Source organism: Apteryx mantelli, chromosome 2, assembly GCF_036417845.1.
Source record: "Apteryx mantelli isolate bAptMan1 chromosome 2, bAptMan1.hap1, whole genome shotgun sequence".
NCBI classification, from domain to species: domain Eukaryota; kingdom Metazoa; phylum Chordata; class Aves; order Apterygiformes; family Apterygidae; genus Apteryx; species Apteryx mantelli.
The window spans coordinates 165,034,451-165,052,033 of record NC_089979.1 but is presented as its reverse complement, the minus strand read 5'-3'; the positions used below and the strand labels follow the sequence as shown (position 1 = coordinate 165,052,033).

Below are 17,583 nucleotides of genomic sequence, written 5' to 3'. Positions count from 1 at the left end.
CTCTATTCCTCCCAAGTGGCCTGTCCCCCTTTCCACATCCTGTAGACTTCCTTCTTCTGCTTGAGTTTTGCCAGGAGCTCCTTGCTCGTCCATGCAGGTCTCCTGCCCACTTTGCTTGACTTCCTACTCATAGGGATGCACCACTCTTGAGCCTGGAGGAGGTGATGCTTGAATATTAACCAGCTCTCTTGGACCCCCCTTCCTTCTAGGGCCCTAACCCATGGGAAATTGAGAATTCATTTTGTCCATAAGAACTTCAGTGTGCAAAATAGACCCTTGAAGATGTAAAGTGCCTCTCTGCCCACTCTAGATAAGTCCGTCCTTTTGCGCTAAAACACAGCATGCGTGATTGCTGAGCAAGACTGGCTACAGAACAGGAATGTGAGAATATAAAATAGCTCTACTTAATCATAACCTTCAACTAACAATCATGATGAAAAAAAATACAATATATTGCAAGAACCCAATTGTATTATTAAGTGCAAAAACAAAAGCCGGGACAAAGTACTTCAGTCTGTGTTACAAATCTAAACTTTTCTAACATATCAGAGACAATGAGTACATTTCTTTTTTAAGCAGTTAGTTCTGAATTTTAATGATCTTTCTGCTCAGAAGAGAGGGAACACATATGGGAGAATTTTACAGTATAAAAGGCATACATTTGTACCGGCACTGAAGCACTGAGCATGTCGTTGATGGTCATGTAGTGCTTGCAGCAAGAGTGATACACTGAAATCTGTTCCATGTTAGGTAATTAAATATCATTAAACATAACTCTGTCTTCTAACTAAGTTAGAATCACACAAGCTATTGCAAAAATGTTGTAAAATATGGAATGACCATTTTGAAATTCCCAGCTTCTAGCAATTTATCAAGCCTTTTCTGTTCAGGCACCCCAATGGTTTGTTTGGCAAGAGAAGCCTGGCTCATGAGTGTACTACTTGCTTGTCTTTCCATTTTGCCCCACTGGAGATTTCACACCAGTTCGGTTAAAAAAAAAAAGAAAAGAAAAAAAAAAAGGTTAGAATGCAAAAACCCACCCTTCAGCATATGGACAATTTAAGACATAGCCAACTTACAACTTGAATAGAACAGATGTAGTTATAAAGGAAATGTTACACATCTTTGCACTGCTTACAAAAAAATAAGCCTTCCTAGATCTCTTACAAGACTGATTCTTGCAAAGATCTTTAAGAAAATCCTGGAAAAGCCGTTTCATATGCACTGACATTTTCATTTTAAGTGACAGTTGTAGAAAATTTGTCAAACAAGAAGACTCTCTGATGAACTACTACTCTCTGATAATATTCACAGAATAAAGGGATCAAGTAGATTAGAAATATTCATTCACAAGCATCACACCTGGGCCTGTATTTGAAGTTCAGCTGAACACATTTCTCATGTTAGGATGCATTTCAACTCTGAAGCAAATGCCAGAGCAAAATATGTATAATTTATTCTACTTAATTTGTGGATAAAGTGTGTAGGTCTAGCAACGAATACCTGAATCCACTTGATTTCACAGTGCAAATCATTTGCTATTACTAGAGAAGGCAGAGAATTAGGTGCTGCGTTGTCTTCAGTACACTGGAGTTTAGTTCCCTGGGTATTCAAATACCGCTGCAGCTCCCATGCCGGTTCCAATGCACATTGATACAACGCCGTATGCTCTGAAACAGAAGAATGCACGGGCTTAAGAAAAAGACAGATTAAGGCTTAGATTATCCATGGGGGGGGCAGGGAATGTACAATACAGTTGAGCTACCCACAACTCTCCAGAGTCACCAAGAGGATTTTATCCCCAGAGCAGTCCCAGCAAAACACATAGACACATATTAATCTGCCTGCTTTCTCGATGGGAGCAGTGTGCCAGAAGCAACCTCCTCAACCACCTGCCTCAAACTTACTATTAGTGAGGTCTAGATAGAACAGCTTTGCTTCAGACGGGTTATAATGAGAAAACTCTCCCCTTCCTGCCTCCTGCTACTGTCCTTTAAGTGGCTGTGCTAGGCACTACTCAAGATGAATTTGTACAAAAGCCTGTTTTCAGAGCCCATTCTTCCACCTCAATTAAAGATACTTCAGTGGGTCATGCCTGATGTGCTTGGCAGTTAACAGACTGCCACCACTGTTGTCCTCTGTAGGCCAGGGTGCAGCTCACCCTAAAGTGAAGCCCAGTGAGACTGTACGTGCGACCCCCAAAGAGAGTGACGGCACCAGCCAGCAGTAGCTACAGGGCTTCTTCCATGCACCAGGAAGAGAGCGACTCCTGGCCACTTGGCCGGGACCGAACCGTCACGGAGACACCAGCCCTCCGTTCTGACTGCAGACTTGCTGCTCTCCCAGCGCTGCTGTAACTCCACACTACGGCAAGACAATATATAGCCCTGTGTAAAGAAAACTAATGGGAATTCATGTTTAAGGTTATCAAAGGGATAAAAACGCCTAGAGCATAATATGCCAAAAGCATAACCCAAACTGATGGTTACTTCTGAGCCTAAATTACTCAGATACATTTAAAGTGCTTAGGCTAACACTATTCTTCAGGGCTCACCTTTGCCCTCTGCGCTTCAATTCATTGAGCAAAGTGACAACTTGACGAGCGCCGGTACAGCCCAGTGGGTGCCCCAGTGCTATGGCTCCTCCCAGGGGGTTGACTTTCTCCATGGGAATGCCCAGCTTTTCAACACAGTATACGGCCTAGAAAGACACAGGGAATCATTTCACGGAGATGCTCTTGCCCCTGTTAGTTCTCAGCCTTGCTGCAACAGGACTGCAGAGAACACTTAGCGGTCTCCTCCGTCTATGCGGAGGGACGGCAAACAGCTGGGCAGACAACGCTATGCAGGTCCAGGGTCTTCAAAAGACTTGTACTCAAGATGAATTTGAGCTCAAATTATGTTTTCTATTGCACAGAATCCAGATTGTAAGATCAGCTGCTATGAAAACATTTAAGTTGTTTAAATATTAAATAATTAGTATATCAATCAGAAAAGGTGCTGTTTAGGTAAACCATGTTTCCCAGTGGAAGACACTGAACTACATTACATATCCAAAGCATATAAAAAGAGCTAGACTGATAAACATCATCCCAAATCGAACCCACGTACTTTCTGACAGGTATATCGTATTTGTAGAAGACAGTGAAGTTTCCACCTTTTATTAATCACCGCCAAATTGGTGAGAGTGCAACACACTCCTACTGAAACCACCCTACAACAGATTACATCTCTTATGAAACAGCAAATTTTGCAAGCTGGTACGAGGACACGATAGCAAAGATTCTCATTCAGTGGACAGATCTGTCCAATTTTTTTCTTTTTTTATATTAAGCTATATATGCAACGTCCTGCTTGTTTTCATTTGAAGAAAAATGGAAAATAGTCTGTGCATGTTATTAACGATTCATTGGACATGTAATGTGTGGAACAAGTTCAAATCTTAATTTAAAACTGAAGTTGAGACCAAGCTGTAACATCCTTGGTTACCAAGCAATATAACAAGTTAAACAAGATGATCACTCACCTGGCTAGCAAAAGCTTCATTAATTTCATATATATCAATATCATTCAGAGTCAAACCTATGGTTCAGAAAAGTCAGGATTTAAAAGGAGATATTTTTGCCTTATGACTGCATCAAAGAGAGCAATTCACTTCAAGCTTCCCTTTATGAATTCTGATTCTACTCCACCAGTGACAAGAGGGTGACCTCAGCTCTCTGCGGGGCGTGTATGTTTATATGCATGTGTATGTATAACAATGTCTAAAGACTGCAAAACACCACATTCCTTGGTATCATGTCACTGAGCTTGCCAAATTTCCCTAGATTAAAGGTGGTTTCTCTGCAGAGGGATTCAAGATCGAAAGGGTATTTCAAGACTGAAAGATAAAACTGTAGCTGAGCACGTGACCACAATGACAACGGGCAGACACAACAGCAATCATGAGCTATAAAAGCTATTTAACCCTGTGAGGGTAGTAAGAACTCTGAGGAAAGCCTAATCCACTGGTCAGACCCCCAAATTGTAACTTTTGGCTGCATAAGTAGGAAAAGGAACCCAAAGTGTTCTAAGCTGTAAGGATTCATATTACTAGCAAGACCGATTTGTTGGTATGAAGTCACAGAACACCCTGGTCATATTAAGGAAAACAGCATCAAATGAGCTCTGAAATCACTTGCCACACGTTAACCATTTGTTGGGACTGTACAGGGATTTAATCCTGGGCTTCTAAAAGGTGAGTGAACGACAATTTATACATCAGTACAAGTAAATGGTATTACAATAATCCCAGGCAGGATCTCTTTCAAGGTTTTGAATTCAAGCTCACTGTTCCTATTACAGACGGCTGCACATGCTAAAATCATATAACCTCAAATCTCATTCCACAGAGTCTGATTCGCCACGTGTTGAACAGTGTAGGAACAGCGGCTGGTTCCTTACCCGCCTTCTCCACAGCGACAGGGATGGCGTAGGCTGGTCCGATGCCCATAACGTCAGGGGGGACTCCTACCACAGCAAAGGATTTGAGCACCCCCAGGACGGGGAGCCCTAACTGTTTGGCTTTCGAGCGTTTTGCCAGGAGAACAGCAGCTGCTCCATCACTGACCTGGCTGGCATTACCTGTTGGAAGAGATCTGTTAGCATCTCTTTTGGCTCAGCACGTTTTAGTACAAGGCAGGTAAGAGGCAGCAACAACCTGAATTTATTATTTGAATTTATTGATTATTTATTTATATATGAACTTATTAATAGAGCTGACCTGCTGTAGTGCTACCATTCTCTTTGAAAGCAGGCTTCAGCTTTGCCAAGCCTTCCAGGGTAGTAGAGGGCCTGATCCCTTCATCTTGGTGCACGGTGATGGTTTTTTTGTTGCCCTGGTCATCTACAACAGTGGTCTTCACTGGAACGATCTCAGCTTTAAAGAGCCCCATCTGCTGAGCTTTTGCTGCTCTGTTGAAGAAGAGTACGAAAGTTTAAAGTAGTCTGAAGGTGAAATGCAAGAGGTGCACCAAACCAGCTAGTGAAAATACAAATTAAGGTGTGATTTGGTTTACAGACACATCCCTGCTGAGAAGTATATGGGAAGATAATGTGAATACTTATTTCCATTCATGGGAAGACAAACTTCTTATCTGCATGTCATAGGAAATATATCATTAACATAAAGGGGAATTTCCCCAAGCCCAGGTGACAGGACTAAACACTTCTGAGCAGGATCTCAGTTGTTTCCTCTAACACCTTTGTGATTCTGCTGACCACCATCTGCACACAGCCACGAAGTTGTACTTGTCTAGCAGTACAGGCACATCACAACAGGAAGAAAATATGTAAATCCTGACATTCAGAAGTCAATTCTTATTTCTGAGAGTTTAAAACAGGGCGAGTCCGCTAGGCCTCCACATAATACAGATCATTTGCAACAAGTTAAAGAATGGCTAAAGTTTCACCGCCTCCTGGCTTTGTCCTAATAAAGACAAGTTGAACTTTAGACTCTGGACTGTAGGTATAATCTGGCATCTAAACGTCACCTTTCAACCTAAAACAATTCCAACTTATGTCGCATAGTTTATGTGACCACATAGCAGGGAGTCCCTTCATTCAGCAATGAAGGAGCAGTGAGGAGAGGGTCTGGTCACAGTGACAGAAGCACTGCAGTAAGGAACAACTGACACGAGGGAGAATGCAATTAGCTAAATTAGAACCAATTCAGGGCACAGATTTGATTCTTACAGGGAAAAAGACTGATCTTTTATACCAACAAGGTATTTAAAACCCGCCGCTGTAGAGCTGATGTAGAAGACATCTCCCAGCAGCGCAGCGCAGCACCCTTTACAGAGAACAAAAATTGGGACTTACAGTTTGCTTCACCCCCTCATCTCCTTACACTTTAATTCATAAAATGAAAATAATACTACCAGGTAAGTGAAAGTAAGAGTGAAAGGCTGAAGGATAGATCAGCAACACCACAGACATCCTGAGACTGAGGCCAGAAAATCACCCCTTTCCTCATGTGAGGGGCGAGGACCGCGTTCACATACCCTTTGGCGTTATCAGCTCAGCGTCAGTGAGAAAGGCTGGCATGACAAGTTCCCTAGAAGCAGGGCCAGGATTTAAAGGTTAACTGGCCTGTGCAGTGGCTTCCTGTATTAGATAAATAATTGGACCGCGACAATGCTTAAACAGATGCCTGAAAGTTAATTTAACTCTTTGATGCCAGCAACTTTAACGCATCCCCTGGTAATGGACTTGCTAATGTATTCCCATGGATCCAAAGGACAGTTTACTTTGGCAGTAATTTTACCTAAGAGGAATGTTATTAGAGGTAGAATTGGACTCACTTGAAGCTAAACACCTGCAAAGACAAGCAACTCTTCTCATAAACTCAGCAGTTCCTTAGAAATGGCCGCTTTCAAATATTCCCTTTTAGGAAAGGTTCCCTCTGGTGCAACACCCAAATTCAGTTAAAAATAATATTCAGCTGTACATTGGTTTCAGAAAGTTCATGAAGGTCGTATCCTTTGGATGCTGAAAAACACAGGTGTACTCAGTGCTTAAGGCTGGCACTTCCAGTCGTATGCGCGCAAGGATTAGTCATACGCCTCTCAGTAGAGACCAGGATTCAGATTTCCTATCACACCATCCAGGATCCGTACTTGTCTTTGCTCTGACCATCCCAAGCTTCCTTCCTCACTACTCTGTTTTGAAAGGCAATAAAGGCTGCACTTAACCACTAATGGGAATAGCAATGTTTTTTCTCTCCGTATTTATTCCTTAACCAAAAGATGAAAAAAAAAAAAAAAAGTATTTACTTTTGTTGGGAAGCCAAGGCAAAGGCATCTTGCTTCTTTCGGGAAACTCCAAACTTCTCTGCCACATTTTCTGAGGTTATTCTGGGGAAAACATCACAGAATTAATCCAGTGAAACATGCAGTGGAATTGCATTCAGCTTCTACTAAGACAAAACAAGCAAGACATACAAGCAGCAACTTCATCCCCAAAAATCAACTGCTGTTTTCTCAATCCAGAACTGCTTGGCAGAAGCAGACCCTGGTTCAAATCCACATCCAACCCATGGTTCAAATCCGCTCTCCCATCACACTGAAGACTCCCCTCTGGGTCAATTCATGAGCAAAGCGGATGGCCCCCATCTTTGCGAAGCGCAGTCAAATCAAGGGTGTTTCACTTCACGCAATGAATCTTTTACTACAACCGAGGAGGATGCTGACATGTACAGATAAATGCTCACTGTATTCAGAGGCTGATCCATTTGGAACAGAACAATCCCCGAAGAGACAGACAATCTAGAAACATCCTGCAACTTTGGGAAGAGGAAACACTTACCCCATAGGAATAAGGCAATCTCGAGCTTTGCTGTTTTCCATCATACTAGAACCGATATCACCAGGGTTGCCTGCACTTCTGAGGGACATGGTTTCCACGCTAGACACAGAGGAAATATTTGAGTTTGCTACCACTGCTTTCATACTACATTTGCAATAATTACTCAATTCAGACAGATCAAAATTCAGTATCTTGACAACATTCTTTTCTATTGCTCTACAGAAACACAGATAGTAATTAAAATCTGGCTCAGGCACAAGCTCCTCAATCACCAATATAAATATTAACAAGAAATGAAAACAGATTGCTAGATTAAATTGTTTCTTGCTTTTCTAGAACAGGATACCAATGTCAACAGTCAATCCCTTGCGCTTTCACAGCCTAGGAAGGAATCACTAACTATTCTGGCACTCTCGTCTCCAAACGTAATGAGAAACCTAAGGTTCTTGGGCTGGAGTTTCCAGTGAAATCATCAACACTATAAAGACAGCAGCTACAGCTTAAAAACTGGTTGGCAGTATATTAACCTAAGCATTAGACAAACCAAAAAAAGAAGCTTAGTGAGTTATGTAATTTGTATTTTGCAACACAAAGAATTTGAGATCCTAGAGGCTGCAGTCTTTGGCCTACAAATGAGTTAACACATTCGAGATAAAAAATTCACTACACAAACTAGTGTGAAGTGATGGCTTTGTGTAAGTTCTGGTAAAGTCAGACTAGACCAAAAAGTCCAAGACGGAAGAGGAATTTACTTACACTCTGCACCATGAACGTGTACATTCATACAGAAGGAGTAATGAACAAAGAAAATATTCCTGGGAAATGCAAGGCAAGCGGGCAATAAGGCTTTTTCCCCAAGCAGCTTAAATAGCTGACAGTGCTCACTGACTCTAACATAGGCCACTGCATTGCTTGACTTCAACTGCATCTACTCCCAGGTGGAAGTTACAGAATTGAGCCTTAAATTAGACCAAATCACATCTGATGCATTTTGCGTTGGAAGTCATGCAACGTCTCCACGTACAGAGTACAAGCGAGTCCGCTCAGGTGGCGAGCATGACTTGGGATAAGAAGAACTCACAAAAGCTATTTGTAATGATGGATTTTATGTCTTAAAGGAACTACTGTAATTGTATAACCTTTAAGCATATCATTTTGGTGGATACTGCCAAGCAACTTCTTGCACCAAGGAAGCAAAGGGAAGACTGAAAAGCATCACGCATTCAAGCAGAAGTGTCCCCCGCGACTACCAAGTGCGCAGCGTACATCAGAGAAACACGCCTGTCTTGCTGAGCCATTTATTTCATAACGGTCTAAGAGGGGAAAAGGGGTTCTCAGCATCAGATCTTGCTCAACCAGGTACGCGCAGTTGTTGATATGTTGTAAAGATAAATATTTTTCTAAAGGCTACAGGGTGACTGTGTGCGGTAATAATCCAGAAAAGACACCGAGGCAAAGAAAACAAGAAACTTGCTATTTTAGCCTCAGGATTACTGAACACCATTCTGTAACTCATTCTTCTGAAGCAAACGTGCATGTGGTCAGTAGTATTTCTCCAAAGCCAACCTAACATTTATATCATCCTCCAAAAAATAAAAGCTTTTTTATGATCATAGGACAGAAGCATTCCCATTCAGGGCAGAAGAACATCTCCTGCAAGACCGTGAAACAGTTATTAGCGCGAACAGGACATTTATTTCTTTGTCCAAGATAGCTCCTGGTATTCTAAGACTTCAGTTAATAGGCGGTTAATTAAAACGCTAATTACAGGCTCTTTCAGGCTGTCAGAGCTCTGCACACAACTGGTACCCTACAGCAGGGACATAAATAATAAAAACAGGGGTTTTGCAGGCTTGTAAGAGATACTTAAGCAGAAGTCAAGATTGATCAGCTGATTACTGCAACCCCAGCAGACATGTCGCTGAGACCAAAACTTCCAGGGAGTTAAAGGATTTTCAAGTACCCTCTCCTCAGACCCTTTAGGATGACCCGATTCTCTGAGAAGTACTCAGAAGCATCTGGAAATACACGTATCACATCTGCAGCCATCACTTAAGCTCAGTCCCTGATTTTAGAGTTAATTCAGCCATTTGTTAAATGAGGACAGTATCTATCTCCGGGGGGGGAGGAGGGGGGCGGGCACAGAGATCTGCTTGGAAGGGATTTCTAATTCCTCATACAAAAGCTGAGGCAGAAGAACAAAGTACTACTTTCAAGAAGCCTAAGTAAGTGCCATAAAAAGATATTCTTACCCACAGGCCAAGCCAATGTCATATGACCCATTTCGGATGCCACCTGTAACAGTATTGCATAAACATTTTTACTATCATTAGGAATAAAAGCGCTTTCATTCCAGCTGCAGTTTCATGAACACCTGATGCACCTGCTACAGCTGAAAGGAGCCTTCGCTCTTCACTCCCATCTGCTGGAACATGAGCCAGGCCAAGGAACTGATCTGGCTGAAGACTAATCGTGTCCTAATGTGCAACTGGACAGGACAGGACTGACCCTACTAGAAGCTGCCCAATGTAGAACGATAGTAGAACTCATGCTCAGAAAACCAAGGTTATTTCTCTAGGTGTTAACTCAGTCTCTCTTTTTGGATAAATTGCAGAAGAGACCGTTATGAATGCATATAAGATATTTTAGCTACCATTTTGACAAGGAATAATCAGAGACCCTCAACAGAAACGTTCTTTCTGGTTTCAAGGATATAAAAGTGTTCAACCAAAACCACACTGAAAATTTGTAACGACAGAAGAAATTACCACTATTTTTACTGCTCAAAGAGATTGGAGGCCAAACCTCCAACAGGAGAAATGAGCGCTGGTGGGGGCAGTGAATCTGATCTGAGTGCCCGTAACCCTTAATACCCACTTACCAGCTATACTGATAAGAGCCTGTAACCCAGAGGAGCACTGCCTGTTAACACTCGAGCAAGGTACAGTCTCCGGGATACCACTAGAACAGACGACAGCATTGGCAAAGATTCAGTAACAAAAACTGCACAAGCAGCTGCACATCTAAAGAGAACGTTAAGCCGCTTAATTAAACTTTAACCCTGAAATTTAGACGAAGATGAAGAACAATCCCGTTATACGTTTTTGACCTATTTGGTCCTGCACCAAGAGCAAGTAAAGGTCACATAACTTCCAAATTTAATTTGCAAGTGGATTAGCGTGCTGTTTCCCCACAAGTCTGCCTTCAGCACAATTCTTCTTTGTAAGCAGCTCCCCCTTACACATCTAGATCCTGAGCTATGTAAAAGTTCCGACTGGGTCCAAAAACGCTGAAAGGTCCTGCAGCATTCATACCTACTGGAGGACTCTGCACCCCTCCGACATGGTGGTCGTAAACTGATTTAACAGAGGGGAATGTCGCTTAGCAATACAAACTGGCTGAAACATTTGGAAGCTGGACCCAGCTCGAAACAAACCCATCTACCATCACGCTGGGAAACAAACAGAAAGAATGGAGACAACCCCGTAGTTTCAGGCCCATGTGGAGCAAACTGAGCGTGTAGCCTTGCAGTACAGAACAGCAGCGGGTACAGCTAGGGACCCAAAAAACAAGATCTCCTGCTCAGAGGGCCAGCACTAACAGATGAATCCACCTCCACTCTGCCTTCCTGGGAAGGCTGCCAGGAACGAGTGAAGTGTTCATACCTCAGTTGCTGGCCCTTGCTGCTCCCCCTGCTCCACTGATGAAGAGATTAGGGGAGCAATCCACCGAGCACATGGAGTAATGTTTGTTTGGAAGGGAAGGCAACTCCTCACAACGTTGTGTGCCCTGCTTCTCCCTTCGGAGATCTATGAATTCTCGATCCAAGTCTAATTTCTAGGCAAAAGGCGATTAGCCTTAACTTCCTAGGAGTGCATGTGCCTTATTGCAGCCTCTGACCCAGTGCTGCTCTGTAGACAAGGCTTGAGAAGACAAGGAGGAGCCTCGATCTGGTTGAGAGTTTACCTTAGAAATTGTGCAACTCTTGCAATCAAAGCACCAGCTCCAGGCTGCAGCACATTTCCTGAGTGCAAAGATACGATTGCAGTCAATCAGTTGCATTTCCCTAGCTATTTCATTTGCTGTGGACATTTACATGGGGTGGCATTATCTGACACCTGGATCAGAGACCGACCACCTGACAGAAGAGCCATAAAGGATGTACTAATTTCATAAGCCTAATGCTACAGCATTAACCCCTCCCAAACCCCAACCATCCGCTTAGTCTCCTATCAGAGACAAGGAACGGCCTGTCCCAGGGAGCTATCCAGAGCCAGGAGTTTCAAGACAGCACAGAAATCGTTCACTCACCAACACAGATATCTCCCAGGTCCTCAGGACGAAGCTTGACATCTTGAAGGACAGCTGTCATAACAGCAGACAGCAGCTCGTCGGGTGTAGTGTCCTAGAAGCACAGGGGATTAGTGTTACCTGATGAGCACCAGTAACTGCCTGCCACCTTCACTCTGCTTCAGAGGGGCAGCGCACCACCCACGGGAGCTTAGACAGCCTTACCCCACGTGTCAGCTCACAGTCTTATGACTGCTGTTGTTTTCCTACGAAATCAGAACCATCCTGTACTGTTTTTACTCTGGGTATTTTGCAAGCACGGTAACATGTGCTGCTTTCTTACCTAGCTGTTTTTTTTAGGATGCTTTGGAGGCCTTTCAAAGCCAAATAAGTTTATTAACTACACTGAATTATACGACGAGACTTCAGCAAGGCAGAGCCTCCAGGTTCATTTTGCGTGAGAAACAAGCCTGAATGACGGTGACTATATCCCACCAACTGCTGGGCTCCAGCTGGACGGATTCGGGGGTTTCTGTGACCGGCGGTGTCTAACACAGGCCTAGAAACAGGTTTCGGTTAATGACCCGGTAACGTCACGTTATGGGGGTCCCATCCCCTAGCAACGGGGGACGGAAAGCACCGCCGGTGCGACGAGGAGGGGCACGGGCATAGCTCGAAGGATGAAAAGCGATGCCGGCTGCTCGAGGCCAACGTTGAGCTGTGTTCCCGCGCCGGGCGGCCGTCGGCCCCGCGGCCGCGACCCCGCGGCTCGGCAAGGAAAGGCCTGGTGACCCGGGAGAGGGTGGCGGGTGCGTGCGGGGCGCAGCCGGCGCTCCGGGAGTCGCTCTGCTTCCCCGCAGCAGGCAACAGCGGGGGCAGCTGGGACAACGCGCACCTGGGGCTTTTGGGGGATCCTGGTGGCAGTGCTGCAACTGGGGAGGGGGGAGGCAGTACCCCGGGGGGGGACTCAGCACCTGGGGGGGGGAGGCTGGTAGGGGGTCCCAGCACCTGGGAGGGGGACAAGTATGTGACCCCAGCACTTCAGGGGGACCCCAGCACCCCAGGGGGGTACTGGTAGGGGGTCCCAGCACCTGGGGGGGCAACAAGTATGGGACCCCAGCACTTTGGGGGGGGGGAGAAGGGGGGGCTCAGCAACCTAGGTGGGAGCAGGGGGCCACAGCACCTGGGGGGGGGGGCAGAGGCCTGGGGGGGGCAGTTAGGGAGTCAGAGCACACGGGAGGGGGCAGAGCCCTGGGGGGAGCAGTTAGGGGGTCCCAGCACCCTGGGAGGGGGCAGAGCCCTGGGGGGGGCAGTTGGGGGTCCCAGCACTCCGGGGGGAGCCCAGACCCCTGGGGGGGGGCAGTTAGGGGGTCCCAGCACCAAGGTGGAGGGGCAGAGCCCTGGGGGGGGGGCAGTTAGGGGGTCCCAGCACCCGGGGGGGTCCCTAGGGGCGGGCTCCCCCCCAGGCCGTACCTTGAAGCCGCCGCGCTTGGCGCGGCCGATGGCGGTCCTCCGCCCGTGCACCACCACCACATCGTCGGGGCTGTCGGCCGCGGCGCGGCTCCCACAGGGCGCAGCCCGCAGCCCCGCGCCGGGACCGGGACCCGAGGCCGGGGGGGCCCCGGCGAGGTGCCCCAGCAGCACCCGCATCCGCTGCATCGCGCCGCGCCGCTCCGCCCCCGCCGCCGCCATTTCCCAGCGCCGCGCCCCGCCCCCCACCGCGGAACAGTTTCACTCCGTAATGGGAGGGGTCAGACCGGAGCCGCGGGTTCGAGCCCCGGCCCCGGGTTCAGTCCTTAGCCCTGGGTTCAGCCTTTGGCCCCGGGTTCGAGACCCGGCCCCGGGTTCGAGCCCCGAGACCCGGGTTCGAGACCCGAGACCCGCTGCAACCCCCCGCGCCCGCCCCCCTGAACATCCAGCCCAAAACCCGCTGGCTAAACCCCTCCTTGTTCCAGATTCGGTCCAAGATGGGCCCGCACCACCCAACCGACGGCGGTCGCGCCCTGGGACAAAGCCACACACACGGCTCGCAAGTCCGAGAACCAGATTCATTATTTCTTGTCAAGACCATTCAGCATTAGCTTAATTTCGTTCCCCCGCCCCGGGGATCCACGGGGGCCGCCGCTCCCGCCGGCGCGGTCACACGAGGCAGCGGGCCGCGCCGCCGGCCTGGTCGCGCGCCGCGGAGCGGGGAATCGCGCGGACGTGGAGGCTGCGCGACGCCGCGCTCCCGCCTTTCCCCTACTTCCGAGTAAACGCAACGTAGAAAAACTTCTTCTTCTTCTTAAAAAAAAAAAAATTTACATGGCATAATATTACACTCTCTTTGCCCAGTTTCATTTTGTACATCAGAACACTGCAAGGTTTTTTGTTTTTTTAAAAAAAAAAAAAAGAAAAAGGCAAAGGCACCTGAGGAGCGAGTCGCACACACGCACACACACGCACACGCAGACGCGGGGAGAGGAGCCGGGGAAGCCAGGTTTGGGCCACGTCCGCTCTCTCTCCGCGCGCCGAGATGCCCCCGAACGGCTTGTGGGCTGGGGGGAAGCGATTTTGTTCTCACTTCTTTGGCAGGGGAAGCCCACATTGGGAATATAAAACCCAAGGAGATTCAATGAAAGCAGAAAAGCAGCCTAAAAACATTCCTTTTTGTGAAAATGCCTTTTTTTACCCTCTTCTGACAAAACCCTCAACAGCTAACACAAAGTGCTTCACCTCCCCCCCGCCCTGTTTTCTCTATGCGCCCCATAGAATTGAACAGACTGATGGATTTGGTCCTATTTATAGGATAATATTCTGTATTTGCTCCTGTTTTGGTCCACAGGCACAAAAATCTTGGTGTCGCCCTGCTGGAGCTGTCCTTGGCTCCCCCAAAATTAGGCCCCGATGATAACCAGCCTCTCCAGCTTTGCAGAAAAACTTACAGGGAATATTTTTACGCATTTCCAGCACCCTATTAGCTTTCCCCCTAACACCCGCCACTATTTTTTTTTTCCACCGAAATAACTCTAATTAACCTGCATCCAGAGTTTTTGCTTCTTCTTTACTCTCCAGGCCACACCAGTCTGGACAAGGAAATGCTCCCGCCGTTTCCCCGACGGTGCAAAGGCCCGTCTTCCACATGGAAGAATTCGAGGATGTGCAAAATCACACAACCAACCATGTTCTCAGCTTCCCCTTCATTCCAAGCAACACTTTTCATTTTCAATGAAAAAATAAACCAGCGTTTGCCGGCCTGAAGCTGGCGTCACCCTGGTAAGTGCTTATTCAACCTCTGCCGAGCCGCGTGGAAAAGGCTAAGGCAGTGAGGAAGCGGGAGGTGGGATGGTGCAATTAATTTGCCCCAAATGAGCAACATCTAACAAAGCAACTGGCTTCCAGGGACTCTCTGCTTGCTGCCAGGTCTGTCAGCAGGTTCACATTGGTCAAAGGGGCTTCAGGCCAGCTGTGCTTTGACCTTTCCTGGTTCCCCACTGTATAAAACGGGGCAACTTTAAGCACATTGCAGGGAGAAGCATGCTTCGAGCTGCCCTTGATCTAGGCATCTCCGATCTCCCATTTGGAGGCTTCGTGGTTACGCAGCCCATCCCGGTGCATCGCCCTGGCCCAGCTACACTTCTCCCGCAGCCCTGTCCCTAAAGCACGGCAGCACAGCTCCAGCCCCACGTTAGCAGCACAGCAGAAGCTGGCCCGGGTTATCAGCGCAATGATTACGAGCGCGGAGTTGCCCTCATAAAGACCCCCTCTAGCTCCTGCCAAAACTCTCATGGTTTCAATGGGGAGAGGATGAAGAATTAGCTTGTGCTCAGCTCTGCATGGTGCTGGCATCAACATCATTTAAGCATCCTTACCCACCACACGCACCAGAGGTCCTCAGGAACCATCAGCAGGCGTACCCTACGGAGACTTCCCGCATCTCGAGAAGAACCCCTCTTTCAGACTGTTGCACACACACGCACGCACACGCACACACACAGAGGCAAAGTCAACTCAGCTGCTGCATAATTGCGCCCGACTCCATACTTTGTGCCGAGTCGAGCATCACTCCTTGATTGTAACTGCTTAAGGCACAGAACAGTATTAAGTGTAGCCCCCCTGGAGATGCTGGCTGCTCTGCCAACTTCTTGCTACCTCCAGGAGGAGGGTTCCCTTCCCCTTCTCAACGGGGAACATCCCCCCAAGTCTGTGGTCTGAGGATTATCTCCTCCAGCATGGCTGACACCTGTGTCCGTTCCTTGGAGAAAGGCAGCGGTCGCCACTGAGCAACTTTCTCCTTCTCTGGTCCTGGGGAGGCTGTCAGCGTCGCTGTGGTGCAGGGGGCAACACATCCCATTTGCCTCACTTTCCCACGGGATAAGTAACATGGCAAATGGGGAACCTCCCAGCACGCGTTGACAGCAAGGTTACTTGGTCTGAGGCTGGCACCTGCACAGATGGGGTGTCAGGGAACTCCGTCGTTCTGAATCTCTGGCAGCCGGTGGTGGCCACCATCTCCAGGCTCCGATGGTCCCAAGCGCAGCTTCGAAATCAAACACCACAGCAGCCACCGAGCTGACAACGAGGCGAGATGGGACCTGCGGGGCCACCACAAGGAACAGCCCAGGGCTGAGGTCTGATCTGCAGAGTGCAAAGGGCCGTGGGTCTGGTGGCCGCCCCCTCCCGCCGGCGTATCCCCATCCCCGCTGCCAGGGGTTTAAAGCCCACAGTTGACAAAGGGATGTCTCAGCAGGTCTTCGGCCGTGGGTCTCCGCTTCTCCTCCACAAAGATCTGCTTGAGAAAGTTGCGGCAGGAGTTCGAGACGCCGTCAGGGAGCTGGGGGTTGGTCGGCTGCGTCGCGATTTTAAAAATAGCCGCCATGGCTTCGAACTCTGCCCATGGCGGCTTTTCCGTTAACATCTCCACCACGGTACAGGCCACGCTCCTGCAACGATGCCAAGAACACAGCGGGTGAGACAAAAGGTAAGTGACCGGTGTGGCTGCTGCACACCTGAACCACAGTGCATTTTGCTTTTGAAGGATAACTGACTTTAGGGTCTGAAGAAGGCTCCCGCCTGGAATGGACTTTCCCAACTTGTGGGGAGCAGCCCCCCATGAAAGATCAGTGCACGTCTCTGGTATGCAGGTCCCCCTTGAAGCTCACGGTTCAAACAAGCCCTTTGCACAGAGCTCTCTGCTCCCACGGGCAAGAGTAAACTGCTAAAGCTGGTTCCTTTTCTGCCTATATTAACTGGCAGGCATTTTCTTAAACTCTGTGCATGTGCTTTATCCTGGTTTCCTAAGGGTAGAGGCTTACCTGATCCCAGCTGGTAACCCCTTAACATCTGAGCTCACGGACCCATTTTGGACAAGTCTGACAGATACTAAGCTTCACAAAAACATGAGGCTGGGAACACAAGAGAACTTGTCAGAGCCTCCCTCCAAGGGAAGGCCAGACAACAGCTCATACACCACAGTTTGAGCAATATCACATAGTTCCCCAAGCAGCAGAGCCAGAATGAAACCGTCTTGCTTTCAGATCTACTTCCAGCATCATCTCCCATGTGCATCAGAGAAGCAGCACATCAGATCAGAGTCAGGGAAGAGCCTGAAGGGTTTCCCTGTGCTTGGTGAGGAGTCCTGGTTTCAGCAGGGACCCTCTCGGCAACCTCCCTTTGCAGTTGCTGCTAAAAAAGTGAACCACGCTTCCCTCCCATAGGCTGGAGCAGGGGGTGCCAGGCTGCCTGCCAAGGACTCCTCAGGCTTCCCCCTCCCAATGGGACACAGAGGGGGACCAGTTTCTGTCGACCCTACTGGCTTGGACACTCAAGGGAAAGCACTTTGAGAAGACAGTACTGTTTCCATTTATTAAGAGGATTACTAGAGTTTTCCCAGCTCTTTTAGGCTCCAGCTGACATCCCCCACAGATCAAAACACTCACAAACAGCCACTGATTTTGGACGTCTTCACGTC

At 47.8% G+C, this 17,583-nt stretch overlaps 2 protein-coding genes across 5 annotated transcripts in view; both read right to left on the bottom strand.

Annotated features, from left to right (window-relative positions):
* Positions 1–453: 453 nt before the first annotated feature.
* Positions 454–13,324, bottom strand: ACAA1 (acetyl-CoA acyltransferase 1). 4 transcript variants are annotated; one of them, XM_067291986.1, is made up of 12 exons: positions 13,107–13,324; positions 11,655–11,748; positions 11,310–11,367; positions 10,225–10,304; positions 9,596–9,638; positions 7,344–7,442; positions 6,812–6,892; positions 4,762–4,952; positions 4,443–4,622; positions 3,526–3,581; positions 2,555–2,700; positions 1,517–1,670 (listed from the first exon to the last, which is right to left on the bottom strand). In XM_067291986.1, the coding sequence occupies exons 1-12, from the start codon at positions 13,290–13,292 to the stop codon at positions 1,595–1,597; spliced, it is 1,290 nt and encodes a 429-aa protein (XP_067148087.1). In that variant the 5' UTR covers positions 13,293–13,324; the 3' UTR covers positions 1,517–1,594. The 4 variants fall into 4 exon arrangements, with proteins under 4 accessions (XP_067148088.1, XP_067148091.1, XP_067148087.1 ...); XM_067291987.1 differs by lacking the exons at positions 2,555–2,700; positions 3,526–3,581 and having other exon boundaries at positions 454–1,670; XM_067291988.1 differs by lacking the exons at positions 10,225–10,304; positions 11,310–11,367.
* Positions 13,325–13,667: 343 nt separating this feature from the next.
* LOC106494845 (mitogen-activated protein kinase kinase kinase 3-like) overlaps positions 13,668–17,583 on the bottom strand; it is a 78,478-nt gene continuing 74,562 nt past the window's right edge. Inside the window, exon 17 of the mRNA XM_067291985.1 lies at positions 13,668–16,555. Coding sequence (XP_067148086.1) covers positions 16,327–16,555 — 229 coding nt within the window. The 3' untranslated portion in view covers positions 13,668–16,326. The remainder of the gene's footprint in view (positions 16,556–17,583) is intronic.

Coding starts and splice junctions, on each gene's coding strand:
- ACAA1 (XM_067291986.1), bottom strand. CDS start 13,292: ATGCAGCGGATGCGGGTGCTGCTGGGGCACCTCGCCGGGGCCCCCCCG. Junction 11,368..11,654: donor CCTGGGAGATATCTGTGTTG/GTGAGTGAACGA, acceptor CTTTGCACTCAG/GAAATGTGCTGCAGCCTGGA. Junction 4,953..6,811: donor GCCTTGGCTTCCCAACAAAA/GTAAATACTTTT, acceptor CTTCTTCAACAG/AGCAGCAAAAGCTCAGCAGA.